The sequence below is a fragment of the Callithrix jacchus genome, chromosome 14 (genome assembly GCF_049354715.1).
Source record: "Callithrix jacchus isolate 240 chromosome 14, calJac240_pri, whole genome shotgun sequence".
Classification (NCBI taxonomy): domain Eukaryota; kingdom Metazoa; phylum Chordata; class Mammalia; order Primates; family Cebidae; genus Callithrix; species Callithrix jacchus.
Genome location: NC_133515.1, coordinates 28558587 through 28581347, shown reverse-complemented (window position 1 = coordinate 28581347; position 22761 = coordinate 28558587). Strand labels below are relative to the sequence as shown.

Sequence of the window (22761 nt, the reverse complement as noted above, 5' to 3'; positions counted from 1 at the left end):
GTCTTCCACAATGGTTGAACTAATTTACACTCCCACCAACAGTGTAAAAGTGTTCCTATTTCTCCACATCCTCTCCAGCATCTGTTGTCTCCAGATTTTTTAATGATCACCATTCTAACTGGCATGAGATGGTATCTCAATGTGGTTTTGATTTGCATTTCTCTAATGACCAGTGATGATGAGCATTTTTTCATATGTTTGTTGGCCTCATATATGTCTTCTTCTGTAAAATGTCTATTCATATCCTTTGCCGACTTTTGAATGGGCTTGTTTTTCTCTTGTAAATCTGTTTTAATTCTTTGTAGATTCTGGATATTAGCCCATCATCAGATGGGTAGATTGCAAAAATTTTTTCCCATTCTGTTGGTTGCTGATTCACTCTAATGACTCTTTCTTTTGCTGTGCAGAAGCTCTGGAGTTTAATTAGGTCCCATTTGTCTATTTAGACTTTTGTTGCCAATGCTTTTGGTGTTTTAGTCATGAAGTCCTTGCCTATGCCTGTGTCCTGAATGGTTTTGCCTAGATTTTCTTCTAGGGTTTTTATGGCATTAGGTCTTATGTTTTAAGTCTTTAATCCATGTGGAGTTACTTTCAGTGTAAGGTGTCAGGAAGGAGTCCAGTTTCTGCTTTCTGCACAAGGCTAGCCAGTTTTCCCAACACCATTTATTAAACAGTGATCCTTTCCCCATTGCTTGTTTTTGTGAGGTTTGTCAAAGATCAGATGGTTGTAGACGTGTGGCATTACCTCCAAGGCCTCTGTTCTGTTCCATTGGTCTATATCTCTGTTTTGGTCTATATGCTGTTTTGATTACTGTAGCCTTGTAGTATAGTTTGAAGTCAGGTAGTGTGATGCCTCCAGCTTTGTTCTTTTTGTTTAGAATTGACTTGGCTATGCAGGCTCTCTTTTGGTTCCATATGAAGCTTAAGGTGGTTTTTTCCAGTTCTGTGAAGAAGGTCATTGGTAGCTTGATGGGGATAGCATTGAATCTGTAAACTACTTTGGTCAGTATGGCTATTTTCACGATATTGATTCTTCCTAACCATCAGCATGGAATGTTTCTCCAGCTGTTTGTGTCCTCTCTTATTTTGTTGTGCAGTGGTTTGTAGTTCTCCTTGAAGAGGTCCTTTGCATTCTTTATTAGTTGTATTCCTAGGTATTTTATCCTCTTTGTAGCAATTGTGAATGGCAGTTCGTTCTTGATTTGGCTCTCTTTCAGTCTGTTATTAGTGTATAGGAATGCTTGTGTTTTTTGCACATTGATTTTGTACCCTGAGAGTTTGCTGAAGTTGCTTATCAGTTTCAGGGGATTTTGGACTGAGATGATAGGGTCTTCTAAATATACAATCATGTCATCTGCAAATAGAGACAATTTGACTTCCTCCTTTTCTAATTGGATACTCTTTATTTCTTTTTCTTGCCTGATTGCTCTGGCTAGAATTTCCAGTACTATATTGAATAGGAATGGTGAGAGAGAGCATCCTTGTCTAGTGACAGATTTCAAAGGGAATGCTTCCAGTTTTTGCCCATTCAGTGTGATATTGGCTGTGGGTTTGTCATAAATAGCTTTTATTATTTTAAGATAATTTCCATCCATACCTAGTTTATTGAGAGTTTTTAGCATAAAGGGATGTTGAATTTTGTCAAAGGCCTTCTCTGCATCTATTGAGATAATCATGTAGTTTTTGTCTTTGGTTCTGTTTATGTGGTGAATTATGTTTTTATACTTGTGTAAGTTGAACCAGCCTTGCATCCCTGGGATGAAGTCTACTTGATCATGGTGGATAAGCTTTTTGATGTGCTGTTGCAATTGGTTTGCCAGCATTTTATTGAAGATTTTTGCATCTATGTTCATCATGGATATTGGCCTGAAGTTTTCTTTTCTTGCTGAGTCTCTGCCGGGTTTTGGTATCAGGATGATGTTGGTCTCATAAAATGATTTGGGAAGGATTCCGTCTTTTTGGATTGTTTGGAATAGTTTCAGAAGGAGTGGTACCAGCTCCTCTTTGTATGTCTGGTAGAATTTGGCTGTGAACCCATTTGGACCTGGGGTGTTTTTGGTTGGTAGGCTATTAATTGCTGCCTCAACTTCAGCCATTGTTATTGGTCTATTCGGGGTTTCGACTTCTTCCTGGTTTAGGCTTGGGAGGATGCAAGTGTCCGAAAATTTATCCATTTCTTCCATGTTTACTGTTTTATGTGCATAGAATTGTTTGTAGTAATCTCTGATGGTAGATTGTATTTCTGTGGAATCTGTGGTGATATCCCCTTCATCGTTTTTTTATTGCTTCAATTTGGTTATTCTCTTTTTTCTTTTTTATTAATCTGGCTAGTGGCCTATTTTCTTGATCTTTTCAAACAACCAGCTCCTGGATTTATTGATTTTTTGAAGTTTTTTTTTTTTGTGTCTCTATCTCCTTCAGTTCTGCTCTGATCTTAGTTATTCCTTGTCTTCTGCTAGCTTTTGAGTATTTTTAATCTTGCTCCTCTAGCTTTTTCAATTTTGATGATAGGGTGTTGATTCTATATCTTTCCTTGCTTTTCATCTGGGCATTTATTGCTATATATTTTCCTCTAGACACTGCTTTAAATGTGTCCCAGAGATTCTGGTACATTGTGTCTTCATTCTCTTTGGTTTCAAAGAACATCTTTATTTCTGCCTTCTTTTCATTGTTTATCCAGTCAACATTCAAGAGCCAGTTCAGTTTCCATGAAGCTGTGCGGTTCTGAGTTAGTTTCTGAATTCTGAGTTCTAACTTGATTGCACTGTGGTCTGAGAGACTGTTTGTCATGATTTTTGTTCTTTTGCCTTTGCTGAGGAGTGATTTACTTCCAATTATGTGGTCAATTTTAGAGTAGGTGTGATGTGATGCTGAGAAAAATTTATATTCTGTAGATCTGGAGTTCTGTAAATGTCTATTAGAATTGCTTGGTCCAGGTCTGAGTTCAAGTCCTGGATATCCTTGTTAATTTTCTGTCTTGTTGATCTGTCTAATATTGACAGTGGAGTGTTAAAGTCTCCCAGTATTATTGTGTAGGAGTCTAAGTCTCTTTGTAAGTCATTAAGAACTTGCTTTATGTATCTGGGTGCTCCTGTATTGGGTGGATATATATTTAGGATCGTTAGCTCTTCTTGTTGCATTGATCCTTTTACCATTATGTAATGCCCTTCTTTGTCTCATTTGATTTTTGTTGGTTTAAAGTCTATTTTATCAGATACTAGGATTACAACTCCTGCTTTTTTTTTCTCTCCATTTGCTTGGTAAATCTTCCTCCATCCCTTTATTGTGAGCCTATGTGTATCCTTGCATGTGAGATGAATTTCCTGGATACAGCACACTAATGGGTTTTGAATTTTTATCCAATTTGCCAATCTGTGCCTTTTGATTGGGGCATTTAGCCCATTTACATTTAAGGTTAACATTGTTATGTGTGAATTCGATCTTACCATATTGATGCTAACTGGTTGTTTTAGTTGATGCAGTTTCTTTATTGTCTCAATGCTCTTTACCATTTGGTACATTTTTGGCGTGGCTGGTACTGGTTGTTCCTTTCTGTGTTTGGTGCTTCTTTCAGGAGCTCTTGTAAAGCAGGCCTCGTGGTGATGAAATCTCTGAGTAATTGCTTGTTTGTAAAGGATTTTATTGCTCCTTCACTTATGAAATGTAATTTGGCTGAATATAAAATCCTAGGTTGAAAGTTCTTTTCTTTAAGAATGTTGAATATTGGCCCCCACTCTCTTCTGGCTTGTAGGGTGTCTGCTGAGAGATCTGCTGTGAGTCTGATGGACTTCCCTTTGTTGGTGACATGACCTTTCTCTCTGGCTGCCCTTAACAGGGATCCTTTCTTTATCCCTGACCTTTGGGATTTGGTTATTAAATGCCCTGTGGTAGTGTTCTTTGGATTAACTGTGCTAGGTGTACTGTAACATTCTTGTGCTTGGATGTTGATATCTTTCTTGGATGTTGATAAGTTTGGGAAGTTCTCTGTTATTATCTCTTTAAATAAATTTTCTACCCATATCTCTTTCTCCACATTCTTTTTTAGGCCAATAACTTTTAGAGTTGCCCTTTTGAGGCTATTTTTTAGATCCTGTAGGCATGCTTCATTGTTTTTTCCTAGTTTTTTTTTTTTTTTTTTTTGTCTTCTCTGACTGTGTATTTTCAAATAGTCTGGTCTTCAAGCTTACTAATTCTTTCCTCTGCTTGATGAATTCTAATATTAAAGGATTCTAATGCATTCCTCAGTATGTTATTGCATTTTTCAGCTACAAAATTTCTGCTTGATGTTTTTAAATTATTTTTCTCTTTGTTAAATTTATCTGATAGAATTCTGAATTCTTTCTGTTATCTTGAATTTCTTTGCGTTTCCTCAACACAGGTATTTTGCGTTTTCTGTCTCAGAGGTCACATATCTCTGTTTCTCTGGGATTGGTTCCTGGTGCCTTATTTAGTTTATTCGTTGAGATCATGTTTTCCTGGATAATGTTGATGCTAGTACATATTCTTCAGTGTCTGGAAATTGAAGAATTAGGTATTTATTGTTGTGTTCACAGTCAGGGCTTGTGTGTAGCCATCCTTTTTCAGAAGGTTTTCTAGATATGTAAAAGGACTTGGGTGTTGTAATCTAAGTTGTGTCTGCTTGAGGGGCACACCAAGCCCAGTAACACTGTTGTTTTTGCAGACTCATAAAGGTACCTCCTTGGTTGTCTTGGACAATATCTAGGAGTATTCTATTATATTCATCTGTATGTCTATTCTTATGACATTACCACACTGTTTTGATATTCATAGCTTTGTAGTAAGTTTTGAGATGGGAAAATGTGAGTACTGCAACATTGTTTTTCCTTTTCAATATTATTTTGGCTACTTAAGTCCCCTTGCAATTCCACATGAATTTTAGGATTAGCTTGTCTTCTGTAAAAGACAGTTGTAGTTTTGATAGGGATTGTATTGAATCTGTACATCAATTTGGGGAGTATTGCCATTTTAATAATAGTAAGTTTTCAGATTCATGAACACATGATGGCTTTCCATTTACATAAGTCTTAAATTTCTTTAAGCAATGTTTTCTAGTCTTCAGCATGTGAGTCTGGCACTTCTTTGATTCAGTTTATTCCTACATATTTTATCATTTGCAGTGCTATTTTTAATAGAATTTTTTTCTATTTTTGGATTGTCCATTGCAAGAACATAGGAATGAATACAACTAACTTTTATGTGTTGATCATGTATCCTGTGACCTTATTAAACTCATTTATTAGCTCTAATTGTATTTTGTCAATTCTTTAAGATTTCTATATAAGATAATTTTATTTATAAATATAGTTTTACTTCTTCCTTTCTAATCTGGATGCCTTTTATCTCTTTTTCTTACCTAATTTCTCTGGCTTGAAATTTCAGTACAATATCCAATTGAAGTGGCAAGAACAGACATACTTGTTTTATTTCTATCTTATTAGGAAAGTTTTCAGGCATTCAGCACTGAGTATGATGTTAACTATGAGTTTTTCAAATACCATTTATCAGGTTGAAAATGTTTCCTTCTATTCCTAGTTTGTTTAATGTTTTTATAATGAAATGGTGTTGGATTTTATCAGATGCTTTTTCATTCATTAATTAAGATGATCCTGCTGTCTTTTTCCCTCTTCTTCTCTTAATATGATGTATTACTTTTATTGTTTTTTTTTATTTTGAACTACTTTTTCATTCCTGCAATGAATTGTACTTGGCCATGGTGTACAATCCTTTGAATATACTGCTGGATTCAGTTTGCTAGTATTTCTAATTTTATTTTATATGATCAGAAAAGGTATTTTGTATGACTTCAAACTTTTAACATTTATCGAGACTTGTTTCTGTGGCCTAACACATGGTCTATCTTGGAGAATGTTTCATGTACATTTGAAAAGAATGTGTTTTCTGTTGTTTTGGGGGTGGGACGTTTTATAGATGTTTGTCAAGTATGTTTGGTTAATAGTGTTGCCCAGTTATTTTATTTCCTTATTAATCTTTTCTATAGTCCCTTAGTCAATTTGGTGACTATAATGGAATACATACCATAGGCTAGATAATTTATAAAGAACAAAGATTTATATCTTACAGTTCTGGAGTCTGGGAAGGCCAAAATTGAGAGGCCAGAAGCATCTGGTAAGGGACATCATGTTGCATTCACCCACGATGGAAGATGGAAGGGCAAGAGAGTCCATGAGAGAACAAGTGAGGGCCAAACTCAGTTGTATAACAAGCCTTCTCAATAACTAGCCCACTTCCCATAAAGTCTCTGCATTAGGTCTCCATTATTACCTAATTATCTCTTATTAGGTTCCACTTCTCAACACTGTTGCATTGAGGATTAATTTTCCAACATACATACTTTCGGGGACACATTCAAACCATAGCAGTAGTTGTTTCATCATTACTGAAAGATAGGATTTTCAACTATTGTTGAGTTGTCCATTTCTCCCTTCAATAATTCTGTCAGTTTGTACTTTATATATTTTGGGGCTGTGTTGTTAGGTGAATATATTTATAATTGTTATATCTTCTTGATGGATTGATTCTTTTTAGGACCTTTATCTCTAATCACAATGTTTGTCTTAAAGTTCATTTTTAAAAAATATTAGTATAGTCACTCCAGCTTTCTTTTCCTTAGAGTATGCATGAAATATATTTTTCCATTATTTTATTTTAAACCTGTCTGTATTTTTAAATCTAAAGTATGTCTCTTGTAGACAATATGTTTTTGGGTCTTTTTTTAAATTCATTCTGCCTTTTAGCTGATAAGTTTAATCAATTTCCATTTATCATAATTACTGATGAGGAAGGACCTACTTTTGACATTTTCTATTTGTTTTTCTATGTTGTTTTTCATTTCTCTCATTATTGCCTTCTTTTGTATGAGGTAGATTTTTTTTTTTAATCTACCTCATACTTTTTTAAAAAGTGCCATTTTGGTTCACTTTTTATTTATTTTGTTAGTTATTTTCTTAGTGGTTTCCCTATCATTACAATTAACATCTTAATTCATAATTAATTAATTTTTTTCTTCCTGTAAGTGGATAATGCTTTCTTTGTTTGCATGTCTCATATTTTTGGTTGAAAATTGGATATGTTGAATATTGTAATATGGCATCTCTGGAAATCAGATTCTCCTGTCTTCTCAGAACTTGTTGTTTCTACTTATTGTGGGTTGTATTTGTTTGTTGCTCACTTTTCTAAACTATTATTTAAAGACCATATGCTTTGTCACGTGTGGTTTCTGAAATCTCTAAAGTCACTGAAGTCTTACAACTTTTGTGGAAGGATGGACTTTTAGAGATCCCTATGCTACCACTTTTGCTAATGTTATTTCCATAATTACTGTGAAATTTTGTATTTTCATTATCCTTGAACATTTCATAAATATTTTTGATGTATTCTATATCTAAGAGTTCTACTATTTAATGTGTTTGCCTTTTAAATCTGTTGTTTGTTCTGCTAATTCTTGTTTGGAGTGGCTGGTTTTCCTGTATTTTTTTTATTGTAAATTTATATTTGGCTGAAACTAACGTGAGAATTCTAAGGACTCAGTGTTGATAATGGCTTTCTCTTTGTGAGTATTTTCTAGTAGCTTGCATTTTTTCCCCAGTTCACATAGGTAGTATAAATTAAAACCCCAGAACTGTCTTTCTTCAGGTCCAAATCCAATTAAGAAGAAAAAAAAAACAGAACTGGTGAGAGGGTTTTGTCTATACTTGTAAATTCTTGGGAGGAGACTTATATTTTTAACAATTTTTAAACTGGGATCTGCAGGTAGAAATATACTGGTTTTCCTGTAGGTTTTCATCACTGCCAGCTTTTTTCTAGTCCAACCTATTACTGAGCAGATAATTCTTCCAACAGTCTCAGATGTATGTGACAACTTTAGTTTGCTCTTCCATTTTATGTAGACTCAAGCAATGCCTAGTCTTCTATTTCTCTTCAGCATTAATCCCTGAAGCTATATGTTCTTTGTCTGGGCATTTGCACCCACAGCACCCACAGCTTCCATGTTACTTATTGCTCTGGTTTCATCTGATTATTATTTTGACCTTTGAGGATTCCCTTTTTTCTGTGAGCCCTGCAATGCAGTTGAAATTATGTGCCTTGGACTTTACCCAAATTCATAAATGCTGTGCCTCAGAAATTTTTCAGAGTATAGTCCACTATATATCCAGAAGCAGAATTCTATGATTCAATAATCTTGGGCTCAAATTTATATAGAAATTTAAGTTGATAGATTTGGATTTGTATCTCAGCTTTGCCACTTACTACCTCCGGACTGACTTGGGAAAGTCACATAACCTCTTTAAGCTTCAATTTCCTATCTGTGGAGTAGTTATAATAATATCTCTAACATAAAGTTATTGCAATGATTAGTGGAATGTCACCTGTCACAAATGGCCTGGTATATAAATCTTAACGCTAAAAAAAATTTAACTGATTTACTTTTACTATTAAAGATGTAAACTTGTAAATAACCATTTGTAACCTAGTTCTTTAGCTATGAAATGGGAATTTCATATTAGAAGTGCTTAAAAGAATGAATGCAAAGTATATAGCACAGTACTTGGCACATAAGAAACAACCAATAAATTGTAACGATTATTTATAAGAACCGTAAAAATAATAAACAGGCTACACACAAAGCTGTCTACATTGATTTAGTAAGTGGTCAGTTGATAATGAAGATAACATCTTGCCACAATAAAAAAGTAGCTTGGAGAGATTTGATGAGCAGTGTTTCATATAGTAATACCTTTGTGAAACTCTATATGCCTCTGTCTTCTAACCCTTCCCGCACTCACTCCAACACACATGCACGCGCACACACACACATGCACACACACACACACACACACAGCTTTTGGAATGCTTTCAGATCACATGGTAACACTTGTATAAAATTCAACTTAATCTAAAAAAGGGAGTCTAGGGTTGAGGAGCAATAGATTTGTCTCCATTACATAAACTTTGAAGGAAACATTAACATTTTCACTGCACATCTGAAATGAAACCTATTTTGGGGGTGTGTGTAACATTGCTTGTTGTTATAACTTTATGCTTTGATATATTGAGTTGGCTTTGAATTTCTTTTTCCATTATTAGTTTATATCAATGATTACATTTTGCAAGCTGATTAGTTTTGTGTGTATTTTTTTATCTCTGAGGAATTAATCTTTATTTTGTCTACATTTGAAATTTTTCTGAATTCTTTAAATTTTTTTCTAAACTGACTTTACTCTCTTGCTGTTATCGGTTTCTCATTAGGTATTGGGAGATCTGCATTCTAGTTTTGTCTTTCACAACTAGCTGCCTAACCTGGAGTAAATTACTCGCCCACTCTGGGCTTCAATTCCCTTATTAATCAAATGAGGGAGATGGATTATGTGACCTGTAATCTCCATTTTAGCTCTATCGTTGATTCTCTATGAGAATCATACCAGCATATGAAATACATACCTTCATATGTTAGGACTGAGAAGATGCAGGTTGTGAGAACCATAATGTAAAGAACTTCACATAGAGCAAGAAACAAATATCAAGATAACAAACAGCAACCAACAAGAGTAAAAGAAAATGATGAGTTCAAGTGGTGATTATGTCGTTTTGGAGAGAAGGTTGAAAACCGGAGCTTGGCCATCTGGTGTAAGGATTCGTTGAGGCAGATAAAAGGATTTCTTCTGCTGATCAGTAACTGGGATCAGGCATCTTGAGTAAGCAACAGGCACTGGCCTTCGATGGGGTCGCTCCATAAACATTAGCGACAGTCATTTGGGAACTTAAGTGAGGCTAAATGCCAAAATAAGATCCAGGATCCAAGATTTGGGTACGGGGACCAAGTAATATGGGCTCATCCTATGCCTAACACCAAGGTCACCTTCCAAGTGGAAAAGAACATTAGTTGGAAGGTCACAGTGGAGTTTGAGGGAAGAAGAGACCACATTTCTTGAGCCTTGGGACACTCGTGAGGAGGTCGGCGGGTAGGACAGGGTTGCAGAGTGGTTACTCCCTTGAAGAGGGGGACCTCATCTGTCTACACAACTCACATTTCTCTCCTGAAATTCTCGACTCTTTCGGATAAATTTCTATTAAAGTGCACGTCAAGTCTTAAGCTTCTTGAAGGAAAACAGAAAAGAGATTCCTGTAGGAGGCTGAGATGGGTGCGAGTGATCGATAAGCAAAGAAACAAACAAAATTAACCACCTCCTTTGGCTGCACTGGCTACACCTCCTGCACAGTACTCAAATCCCAGCGCAGAGACGGAACCGGGCTGTGCGGACTCTCCACCAATCAACGACTTAGGAAATGTTTCGGAGACACTAATTGGTTCGATTACCTGGCGCGCTCCTGAACCGAAAGTTGTGGCTGGTTGCTGCGTTGCCTGGCGACGTGTTACTCAGTGGCGCTGTGCATCTGTAGAGGCCAGGTGGTCGCTAGGCAACGGAAACATTAACCGCTACCGAGGACTTTCTACTCCCGATCAGGCGTTGCTCTCTCTGGAGACCCTAAGCAGCGATTGCTCTATTCTAACTTGGTGAGTCCTGGGAACCGAGTCTCGGCTTTGAGCTCTGATTTCTGAGCCAGAAACAAAGTCTGGCTTTCAGAGAACATAAGAAAAGGCTCAAAGAGGTAGAGAAAGTAACTGCAAACACATTTCAGTGATTGCCTCCTATCTGCCTATCATTTTAGAGGGGTGGAAAGTAAGCAATAGAGATATCAAGAGACTTGTCCAAGATCTCACTGAGTGGTCAAGTGTGGACCTGCGCTGTTAAATACAGTAATCATTAGACCTCACGTGGCTAGTGTGAATTGAAATGTGCTCATATATTTAAAAAACACGCTGGATTTTGAAGGCGTGGTACCAAAAGATAAAATAAAATATCACTATAATTTTTATATTGTGTGTTCAAATGATTACATTTTGGATATGGTAAATAAAACACATTATTAAAATTAATTTCACCTGTTTCTCTTTTAAAAATGCTATTACTGCAAAAATTTAAATTGCATACAGCTTTGCATACAAAGCTCTCATATTTCTATTGGCCGGCCCTGATCTATATAAAACCTAGGTCTGCCAACACCTGATTCGAGACCTCTTGTGCTAACACTATTTTGAAAGGTGTTTCAAAGTATCTTCACGCATCTAATGGGGTGGAAGTGTGCGTGGTGGTGGAAGTGCAAGACCATTATAAAAGGTTTATATTTCTAGTGTTTTAGGACCTTGCTACTCAGTGTATGAATCAGAACATTCATTTTAACAAGCTCTGCAAGTGATTCTCCTGCACGTTAAAGCTCCGGAAGCTCTGTGTCAGAAATTAGCCCTCCATTCTTTTTTTCCTCTCTTTGTTTTTTCTTGAATACCTATACTGTATTTTTCAGACTGTGTGTATTAGAATTCGCTGCATTTTGAGCAAGCTCCCAGGAGATGAGAAACAATTATCTTAATACTAATTGCATTTCCTTTCGTCTTTCTAAATCTAGACCAGTGTGGTCCCCACAGCAGCAGCAGCAGCATCACCCAAGAAACTGTAAGAAATGCAAATTCCTGGGTTCCACCCTAGCTACAGTTCTTGAAGCCCAGGCACAGTTTCTAATTTTTTATTCCTTTGGTTTAAATCCTCAGTTTGGGAAGACTGGGGTAACTTTGATGGGTTTTATTTGAAGACAGCAAGCAAATTCAACGCTTCCTAGTCCTTAAGTCCGTCTCCACTAGCCTCCTTCCCCAACCTTTTTTATCTACTTTTCATTTTTTTTTTCCTCACCCTATTCTTTCCAGGAGTAAGGATGACTTTTCAGGCCACAGATAGTGAATTTGACCTGACAAATACTGAAGAGTATGCAGAAAATTCTGCACTTCCAAGACTGAATAACATAAAAGCCAAAGGAAGAGTGAGTTATGTGACATCCACAGAAAATGAATCTGATACACGGATCCTAACATTTAGGCACCTTACAAAAGCTCAGGAGAAGACAAGAAAACGACAGCAGCCTATAAAACTAGAGCCTTTGGTAAGTTCAAAAACCATTGTTTTAGCCTCTGTAGCCACAGAGGAAGTTCCAAAATTGCTTTGGAGGATGGAAGTCATTTCTAGACTCTGAATTGACAAAGAAAGAATGAAAGCTAAAAGATAATAACTTTTTATGAAGTTGTAAATATGGTAAGTATTTATTTAACAAATATTTAGTTCTAGGTACTGTTTAAGTTAAAGGATTCAGTGGCAAAGTTTTTGGGCAGCTAAGTCCTCTCTCGGATTATGTACAATTCAGAAACTTAACTATGTATGCTTTAAGACTCTTTTAGATATTAGGGTACCATTTAACACTGAGAAATCTAGTAAACATGTTATATTTAGACATATAGTTTTATTATTTTCAACATACATGCCATTGTCTTTAAAAAATTGTGTACATGTGGAAAATACTTAATTTTTAGAAACCATTTATGCCCTTGGATAATTATAAATGCATGTAAAGGAGCTGTGAAAGGGAAAAAATTAAAAAGTGAAAGTTCTTCTCTCCACCCTTAGACATTAGCTACCATCATTAGTGTGTGCCCTTCAGACTCTTTTATGTTTATTCAAATATTTTTGCATATATATTTGTTTTTATAAACATAGTCAGTTTTAAAGTAAGATTATACAATACATACTGATCTTCTAGGTGCTTATTTCACTTAATCATATAGAAATATTTCTCATCCTTGCATGTAGAGGTGTCTTTTCTAACCACTGCACAGTGCTTTGTTGCATAGAGGTGCCATAACACAGTACTGATTAACTGGTCTCATAGTGATGTGAGTTCAAGTAATTTCCTTTTTGTTTTTGTTTTATTTTTATTTGGTTTTGTTTATTTTGTTTTTATTTTGCTATTTCAGATAATGCTGTATTGAATGGCGCCTTTGTACATATCAAAGTGCATTCCTAGAAATGGTATCTTTAGGTTATATGCACATTTTTAATTTCAAAAAAAATTACCTGATTGTCCTCCAAAAATTTACCTTTTCACCTACAATGTGTGAGAGGGCCTGTTTACCCGCATCTTTGCCAAACCTGGTGCTACCAGTTTTTTTTTTTTAATTTTTGCTAGACTGATATGTTAAAAATGGCATCACATTGTTGTTATAATTTGCATCTTATTAATGGAGTTAGGTATATTTTCATTCATTCATCACCACATATATTACTTATTTTGTGGATTATCTGTTCATAACCTTTGTCCACTTTAAAATTAAGTTGTCTTTATCTTGCTTATTTTTAAATTTTTAAAAATATATTATGGATATTAATCCTTATTTATTGCTTCTCAAATTTAGTTTGAGTACTGATTTCTCTTGAAGAAAAGCATTCTTAATCCATCATGTTAATTTGTTATTTTTTATTTAATGTTACTTTATGTGAAAAAAGAATTATGCTAGGAATTAATGCTAATTGTTAATAAACAAATTGACACCTTAAATACAAAGAAAATGCAAAACCAATACAAATGGAATCAAGACAAAATGCAAAGTCACTATTGTTGGTTTAACACTGCACCTCCATTTGCATGGTGGATGTGGCACTGACTGCTGCCCTCCTCTTCCCCAGAGTTCAGTGTGCCTGTGCCACCACATGTTGTGTGGGGCACCAAGTCCACCTTCCCATTTTTCTCCCATGGAATTAGTGTGAAACTTTTTACATCTGTTTCTCTCTGACATATTTGCCTTCACTTACCAGCCTGGCCAAGATGGTGATAGCTCATCTCTACTAAATGTATAAAAATTAGCTGGGTGTGGTGGCGGGTGCCTATATCCCAGACACTCAGGAGGGTGAGGCAGAGAATTGTTTGAACCCAGGAGACAGAGGTTGCAGTGAGCCAAGATTGTGCCACTGCACTCCAGCCTGGGTGATAGAGCAAGATTCCATCTCAAAAAAAAAAAAAATTGTGTATCATTAACCATTGATGATTAAAGTTGTTCAACTTGTCACCGATGTCATCCACTCATGTATGTTAAAAGTTTGTTATGTGCCTCCTCTGTGCCAGGGTTTGAGTCATGCTCTGAGGAAGGGACAAAGCAACTGAACAAAGCAGACAAGATTCCTGTTGAAATTCTGGTAATTCTAAATAAGCAGACTGAACAATTTCATCTAGTGATAGTGACTATTAAGAAAATAAGCCAAACACAGTGGTTCATGCCTGTAATACCAGCACTTTGGGAGGCAAAGGGAGAGGATAGTTGAGCCCAGGAGGTCAAGGCTGCAGTGAGCTATGAATATATCACTGCACTCCAGCCTGGGTGACAGAGCAAGATCCTGTCTCTTAAAAAAGAAAAGAAAAGAACACACAATGTGGTAGACACTAAGAGAGACTACTTCAGATTGGGAGATGTTATCTGAACAAGTCCCAGCCAACAGCCTGTATCAACTGCCAGACATCTGCAATTTAGGTAGAGCTTGCCTCTACTCCACTGGGCACCAGCTAATAGTCTTCTTTTTGTATTTAGTACTTTTCTTTTCAAAATCTCTTCTAAGACAGATCTAGTGGTAATGAAATCTCTCAACATTTGCTTATTTGTTTTCCTTGTTCATTTCAGTAGGTTTCAGAGAAGGGTTTTCCAAATATGCATTTATCTTAACATCATATTTATAGATCATTGTTTGGTCTCTGTGAAGTCACCCTGTGTAAACAGACAACTTTTCTTCTTGTTCTCAACTTGTGATTTGGTCTCTATTCCTTTTTAGCACTATTATATAACTTCGATCTCCCTCATCTCTGTAGCACCAGCTAGGCTTTTCCTTTCTTCAGTGAGTCGCTCAAAAGGGATTTTCATCTAAAACCAAAGGCAATTTACCTGAAAAGTTAACTGCTTTTCTTTACTTAATCTCAAGCCTTTTTTTCTTACCCCAGTGTATGAGAGACTAGCTATGATGATTAAACTCATAATGCTTAGTAACTAAAAGCCATTATAATGAATTATTCACTTTATTATGCAAAAGCTGGGGGTTTTATTGCCGTAATTTTCAGCTAGATGGCTTAAGATAATGCCACCTATTTTTTTTTTTAGATTTTCAATAACTTATGGCTATGAGAAGTGATTGATGATTTTGGGGATTGATGATTTTGGTGGGAGGATTGTGCACTTTTTCCCACAGTAGAGTATTAGTAAATGATGGGGCTTTGTAATGGACAATTAGGGAGTATATGATTTCATACTTCTGAGCCTTTTCTGTTGTAATTTATTCTTGTAAGTATTCATTGATAATTTGAAGTATAAAATTAATGGAATCTAGGTAGAAAAGTCTTACTTAAACAATAGGCCAGGGACAGGCAATGGTGGTGGTTACTATTAGGACTGTGTCTTTCATAGGAAATTAGTCTAAGGAGATCAATTTCCAGCAGGAAAAGGAGTCCAAAGGTAGTGAAAAATGAAACAAGTTTATACGAATGTTAAAAAGATTAACATGTCTCTCTATTTCCCAAAGCCAGTGCTAAAAGTCTACCAAGATCATAAGCAGCCAAAATACATATATGAACAGAATCGATTTCAGTTAATGACTTCCGGAATCATTAAGCATCCAGTAAGCAAAGCAAAAATAAGTTCTGTTACATCATCTACTCAGTTTCTTGAGCAGGAAGATGCTATGAAAAAAATACAGGTATAATATTAAAATACTTAATTGATTCTTTTAACTTAATTTTGTTTTGTATAGCATTGCTAACATGCCTTTAACTCATAAAAATAGTAGTAAAGTCATTTTCTATAAAGTTGCATAATGAGTTTGGGGAATATGACATTTTTTCATTCTTCCTATTTAAGGAAAACTTACAGTGGAGGAAAATCATAAAGGAAACTTTCAGCATCTGTACAGTGTTTTCTAACCTTCTTTTGCATGATAAAGAAGACATAGTAGTATTTTGAATAACTTTTTTGAAATTTTCATCATTTTTACCAAAAATCATAATCTTTGAAGACCCTGGTGAAAGGTAATAAAATGGAGACTAAGCCAGCTAGAAAGACAACTTGTGTAGCTGGTGAAAGTTGCAGAGTGGGGACGGGTGGATCATCTGAGGTCAGAAGTTCAAGACCAGCCTGACCAACATGGTGAAACCCCATCTCTACTAAAAAGTACAAAAATTAGCTGGACATGGTGGCATATGCCTGTAATCCCAGCTACTTGGGAGGCTGAGGCAGGAGAATCACTTGAACCCAGGAGGCGGAGGTTGCAGTGAGCCGAGATTGCTCCATTGCACTCCAGCCTGGATGGCATAATGAAACTCCATCTCAAAAAAAAATGAAAAGAAATGGTAGCTTGGGGAAGAAATCACCAGAACTTGCCTTTAAATGAATATCTATAGATAATTAAAGAAAAAAACATTAATTGTAGAGAATATGAAGGGCATACCTACAGTAAAGATACCAATAGAGCCAAGATTTCTCTGAGCTTTTGGTTGAGAGGATCCTTTGACAGTCACACATTTAATTGCTGGTTTGGCTCCAAGCATTGGGTTAGAAGTGCTAGATGTGCACAGTTGAGGACAAGATCTATCCTCAAGGATTTCAGAGTCTTAGAGGTATGTAGGTGGACAAGTGAACACTCAGCACACAGTGGAGTATAGAGCTCTCCTTGGTTGTTTAAGGTACAAAATAATGAAAAACTGAATAAAAAGGACTCTTACACCTGGCCATTGGGGGGCCAGTCAGTGAATAATAGTTACCCTTGGGAGTTACATCAAGTTGAGAAGAATGTGTGTAAAGTTAATGGGATAGATAAGGTGAGAGAGGTGGGAGCTCTCCACCTTAGATGGACAGGAGCTTACTTTGGATTTGGGTGAGATCATCCTGAAAGAATAAAATCATATGAAGAATTATATGGAAATTACAAAACCTCACTTACTATGGTGTCAGTGAAGTGGAGACAGAGGGAGCTCTTTCTCCAGAAAAGATCTGAGCCAGGAAAGATTTGATTGCCTATAAATTAAGTCATTTGCTGTAAAGAGGGCTTCAAGAATTTGAATTTAAAGAAAAGGAGGGAAATTGTACAGACATCTGGATGAAAGTGGGGCTGAAAAGGAATGTTAGGTTGTGAGCTATGATTTTTGGTTGTAGCTGTCACTCAGTGAAGACTTCAGTAAAGAGGAATTAAAGAGAAATATGGAAAAGGGGATTTTTACATAAAGTAAAAAAGATATTTATTCTGAGATAAAGGTAACTTTTTCAGATATTGATTTATCAGTATGAGTTTCAAATAGAAATGCAACAAGGAGGATTTCTGGGAGATAGAGGAAGGCAGAAAGGAAGGAAGTTGGAGGCCTATGTTAATTAAGAAAGAAATTGACTTTCAAATTGTACTGGGCATCCATCAGAGAGAAGTACTACAGACATTGTACATTTTATGAATAAATGCTTTCTTTAATTCCCACCCTCAAATCTAAACCTATGTTAATGCTAAAGATGTGAATCACATTTTCCCACTGAGTTACATAATGAGAAATTAGTGCTGAGAGGAAAATATGTAACCCTGTTATGGAAAGACGTCTTCCACTTAGAATGCAGTAAGACTTTTTAAAGATTAGAACAAATAAAATAAATGCATTTTCTGTTAAAACAGTAATACTTTAGTCTCATAAAAATACTAAAGTGGATTAGCCCTTGTTGCAACATTGAAATAAGTGATGTGCGTTTTCTCTGGTTCAGGTTTGACCTATTCATTCACAGAAGAGAACAGTGCCATTGCTGCCATCCCTGCCCAAGAATTCAAAGACTCATTTTATTTGCCTTTTAACTTCAAAGATGTGTTTCCTTCAGCTCTGAACTTGTTAGGTTTCTCTCCAACTGCTATTCAACAGAGTATATTTAATCAGAGATGGGGTGTAATGTTTCCTATGAGTACAGATTTTCTGGAGAGGTTGTTCCACAGAGCTTGTAGCAATAAATCCCTGCAGAAATGGCAGCCTCTACCAGCTATGTTAATAGGCAATAAAATACTCATGCATATATTTACAGTAGTTATTCAACAAAGCAGGTCCACTATGGTGACTCTTATCTTAAAGCCAGTTACTCCTACACTGTCAGAGAGGCAAGGTGATGACCTTTGGAGTTAGTGTCAAATTTCTTCAAACACAATGATTAACCTCCTCCATGAGAGCAACAGATGTGGATGATACCACCCAAGTTTTCTGAGGGTGAGGGTGAGTGGCACTGAGAGTACAGACTGTGAAGCCCAGAGATTAGTGCAAAGCTGGAGTGTGTGGACATGGCAGGGTGGAACTCAGCCTTGCTGCTCCAAGTGTAGTCCATGGTCAGCAGGATCCATATCCCTGAGAGCAGGTTAGAAAGGCAGAACCTCAGGCTCCACCATAGCTGTACTGAATGCAAATCTGCATTTTAATAAGAACCCCAGGTAATTCACTGCACATTTAAAGTTTGAGAAGCACTGGTATAAGGCAAAGGCAATATTAGTTAATAAAATCAGTGCTTCTCTAAGGCTATCATATAATTATTCCCAATACTCAATATAACCTCTCCTCATATTCACAAAGAAGTAAAGTTAATATGAGTTATGATAACAGCTGTCCAAGACTTCACTCAACTGAAGAGCATCAGGGTAGTTGGAACAGATGGGGAGGTTGAGAGGAGAGACCCCAGAGAAGATAGATGCAGAGCAACCAAGCAAAGAGGGTGGAGTGCTCCCAAGAATATCAAAGACCAGGTGATATTTTGATGTAATAAACGTTGAGTTAAAAGAGAGGAGAAGACAATAGGAGCTGACACTGGGTCTGCTTTGTGAGAAAAGGATGGGTATCTAGATAGGCAGTAATGAGGAGGAATATCACTCCCTAACAATAGTTTGAAAATTTTCAGTGCCAAAATGCTTGCCTTTGAGGCCTAGACATCTCAGGCAATATGGCAATTAGTCCTTGAGGGACATATTTTATCACTCTTGAGTGTGTACAAAGATTCATTTTTTTTTCGAAAATTGGCTTTGTTTAGATTTATCAGCCCTCTCCTCCTAAACTGTCACGTACCAGTATTGGAAGAAGAGGTCTCTTCAGTGCTAGATCTTCAGCTTACCCTAAGTACACCTTTCATGACCGAGAAGAAGTTATTAAAGCCAACATTCGTGATCCCTTGCAAATCATTAAAATAATACGTGAAAATGAAGATCTTGGATTTCTTTATATGATCCCTGCAGTGTCAAGATCATCCATTGAATATGATACATATAATCTAAAGTGAGTTCTTTTTTATGACACAATTTCTTTAACATAAAAATTACAAATAAGATTGCACATATTATTCATAATTGATTGGATATTAATGATAAAAATAAAATATAATTTTGGTTATCTTAGAATGATAAATTAATCCTAATCACAATAATTATGTATTTTTTTCATTTATCATCCCTTTATCTGTTTAGAAACATTAACTATCTTATCTGTACTATTGAGTTTCTCATATATTTATGTAATGTTATGCCATATATTTTTAATCAGTATTACAAACATATTTTTGATACTTCATGATTACTGAGAAAAGAGGATGGCAATATATAAAAAGTAGGTGATGTATGATTTGTTCTTCATGTTATTTCATCTTTTCTTTATAGAGAAGTAAGGATTTTTTAATAAAATGATTTTGATAACTTAGGATATTCATAGAGATGAATAAGATACACACACTTCCTCTGTGTTGTTGCCACACATTTGTTGTTGTTACAATTTGAAGTCACATAATTATGAGGCTGCAAGTTGCTTTAAAATAAAAAGTTTTAATCAAAATTTAAAATGATAGATTTGTTGTAAATCTTGAAGAGCTTAGCAGGAGTGAACAATAACTTGTAGGAAGAACAGAAATGCTTATGGAAGTGCAATCATTCAGCAAAATTTGTTGAGCACATTCTCTGTAGTAGGAACTGTTTTACGTGCTTGAGACACATTAGTAAACCATCCATATCAAAATTGTTGCACTCATGGAACTGACATTTTAGCAGAGGATGACAATAATAAACCATACATGAGTAAATTATGTAGAATACTAAAATGTGATAAATATTGGAGAAAATAAATAGAGGTAAAGAGGATTGGGAGTGCTGAGGAAGAGGTTGTGAATTAACTGGGGTGGTCAGGGTGGGCCTCACTGAGAAGCTGGCATTTGAATGAGGACTTGAAAGAGAAGGAATGAATTATGTGGTAGTGCAGTTATGAGCGTTCCAGGCAGCAGGAAATGAATACAAACGTTCTGAAGTGGAAGCAGACCTGTCATGCTCAAGAGACAAAGAGGAGGCTGGTGTGACTACAGTAGAGAACAAGAGATAAAGGATATATCATCACAGGGCCAGTGGAGAACCATGGAAGGACTTGGGGCAGAAAAGTGTCATGATCTGATTTACATTTTTTAAGGGAGCATTCTGGCTGCTGTGTGAAGAATAGGCTGTGAGGAAACAGGGGTTGAAACAGGAGACAAATTGAAGGCTGTAATTATTCAGGTGAGAAAGGGACCAGGGGGTGATGATCAGTGGTAAGAAATAATGTTAGCTTCTGAAAATAATTTAAAGGTGAAACCAACAGGATGTTTTTACAAACATTATGTAGGGTAGATAACCAGAAAGGAGTACAGGATGAGTTTAATGATCCAGTTGTCTGAGCAAGAGGGGTAGAGTTGTGGTTGACTGTGAACCCCGGAATCTGAGACAGTTCTCAATTAATTTAGAAAGTTTATTTTGCCAAGGTTGAGGATGCGCACAGCCTCAGGAGATTCTAATGACATGTGCCCAAGGTGGTAGGGGCACAGCTTGGCTTTATACATTTTAGGGAGACGTGAGACATCAGTTAATATGTGTAAGATGTACGTTGGTTCAGACTGGAAAGATGGAACAACTGAAGGCCAAGACAAAAACAAAGCAAGTAAGGAGCTTCCAGGTCATAAGTAGATAAGAGACATTCCTTTGAGTTTCTGATTAGCCTCTCCAAATGAGGCAATGAGATATGCATTTATCTCAGCACAGGGGTGATTTTGAATAGAATGGGAGGCAGGTTTGCCCTAAGCAGTTCCCAGCTTGACTTTTACCTTTAGTTTAGTGATTTGGGGGTCCCAAGATTTATATTTTCCTTTTACAACTGAGACACAGAAGATTGAATGGAGCAGAATCATCAGGGAAAAATACATGTTTGAGTTCAGATACATAAATTTAGGGATGTTAAAAGGAGAAGAGATGGTAGATGAAGAATTGGAGTATAAAAGAGGCTTTTTCCAACCTGAGACAATTCATTTTTCTTAAGATGGAAGACTTAACACATAATGTAATTTAAAACCCTTTGATTAAAAAAAAAAAAAAAAAAACCTTAACAGTATTGTCATTCCTACCACTACCTTACTCCCTTTTCTGATTTTTATACGTCTTTGGTGCAGAAGTTGTAGATCTTAAGTGGAAACTTATGGAAAATGGGTTATTTGGTGATTTTAAAACATACTTCTTGATTCATATGTGAAAAATGTTTTCATAGTTTTTTCTCCAGGAAAAAAATAATCATCTAATAACCCAGATATTATGGAGTGCTATTTGTGATGTTCATTTTCCACTGTGAGAAGAGCCAAATTTTGCTCCACGTAGAACTGATTCTCATCTTTTTACCAGCACAAGATAAAGTATTGAAGAGGAGACTGAAAACTGTGCTTTTGTTCAGTTCTGGAGATTTCTTCCTAGATTAATGAGCACTTCTATTAGGGAAATTGAGTTGATATTTTATACATTTTTGGACTCTCAGAAGTGATGCTTAATAGTAATATGTAAGGTCTCAATTATAAAGATATTTTACAATCATGGTTTGTTATTATTATTGCATTTTAGGGTTTGATGTTAAACTTTCCTTCCTAACTTTAACTCCAAATGTCAACCTTATGAGTAAAGACAATGATTTGGATGCTGTGGAGTTAGCAGCAGCTAAACTGGAAGTTAATCATGGTATATACTGTGTCAACAAGATCAGGTCATTATACCAAACTCCTTTTAAAAGTAATGTGATAAAATAACTATAAGACTGTGAGTTTGCTGTTGAAGAATGTCTTCATGGAACCAACCCAAATTGTTCAGCACCCACCTATGAGTGAGAACATGCTGTGTTTGTTTTTCTGTTCTTGTGTCAGTTTGCTGCGAATGATGGTTTCCAGGTTCATCCATGTCCCTACAAAGGACACAAAATTATTGTTTTTTATGGCTGCATAGTATTCCATGGTGTACATGTGCCACATTTCCCCTGTCCATTCTATCACTGATGGACATTTGGGTTGGTTCCAAGTCTTTGCTATTGTAAACAGTGCCGCAATGAACATTTGTGTGCATGTGTCCTTATAATAGAACAATTTATAAACCTTGGTATATCTACCCAGTAATGGGATTGCTGGGTCAAATGGAATTTCTATTTCTAGGTCCTTGAGGAATTGCCACACTGTCTTCCACAATGGTTGAACTAATTTACACTCCCACCAACAGTGTAAAAGTGTTCCTATTTCTCCACATCCTCTCCAGTATCTGTTGTCTACAGATTTGTTGTCTCCTCTAACTGGTGTGAGAGGGTATCTCAATGTGGTTTTGATTTGCATTTCTCTAATGACCAGTGATGATGAGCATTTTTTCATATGTTTCTTGGCCTCTTAAATGTCTTCTTTTGAAAGTGTCTGTTCATATCTTTCACCCACTTTTTGATGGGGTTGGTTTTTTTTCTTGTATATTTGTTTTAGTTCTTTATAGATTCTAGATA

General features: G+C 36.1%; 1 protein-coding gene across 10 annotated transcripts in view; it reads left to right on the top strand.

The window, feature by feature from the left end:
• Positions 1-22761, top strand: part of DNAH6 (dynein axonemal heavy chain 6) — a 411305-nt gene that overhangs the window by 36794 nt on the left and 351750 nt on the right. For 6 of the 10 annotated variants that reach the window (XR_013526431.1, XM_035272130.3, XM_035272125.3 and 3 more), the window contains exons 1-4: positions 10420-10555; positions 11801-12033; positions 15483-15656; positions 18992-19233. Coding sequence is in view for 9 of the 10 variants with exons in the window: in XM_035272130.3 (XP_035128021.3) it covers positions 11809-12033; positions 15483-15656; positions 18992-19233 (641 nt within the window). In the remaining variant the exon portion in view is untranslated. Of the gene's footprint in view, positions 1-10419; positions 10556-11800; positions 12034-14043; positions 14115-15482; positions 15657-18991; positions 19234-21851; positions 21991-22761 lie in introns of those variants that run through there. The other 4 variants (XM_002807522.6, XM_035272122.3, XM_035272126.3 and 1 more) reach the window with 3 other exon arrangements.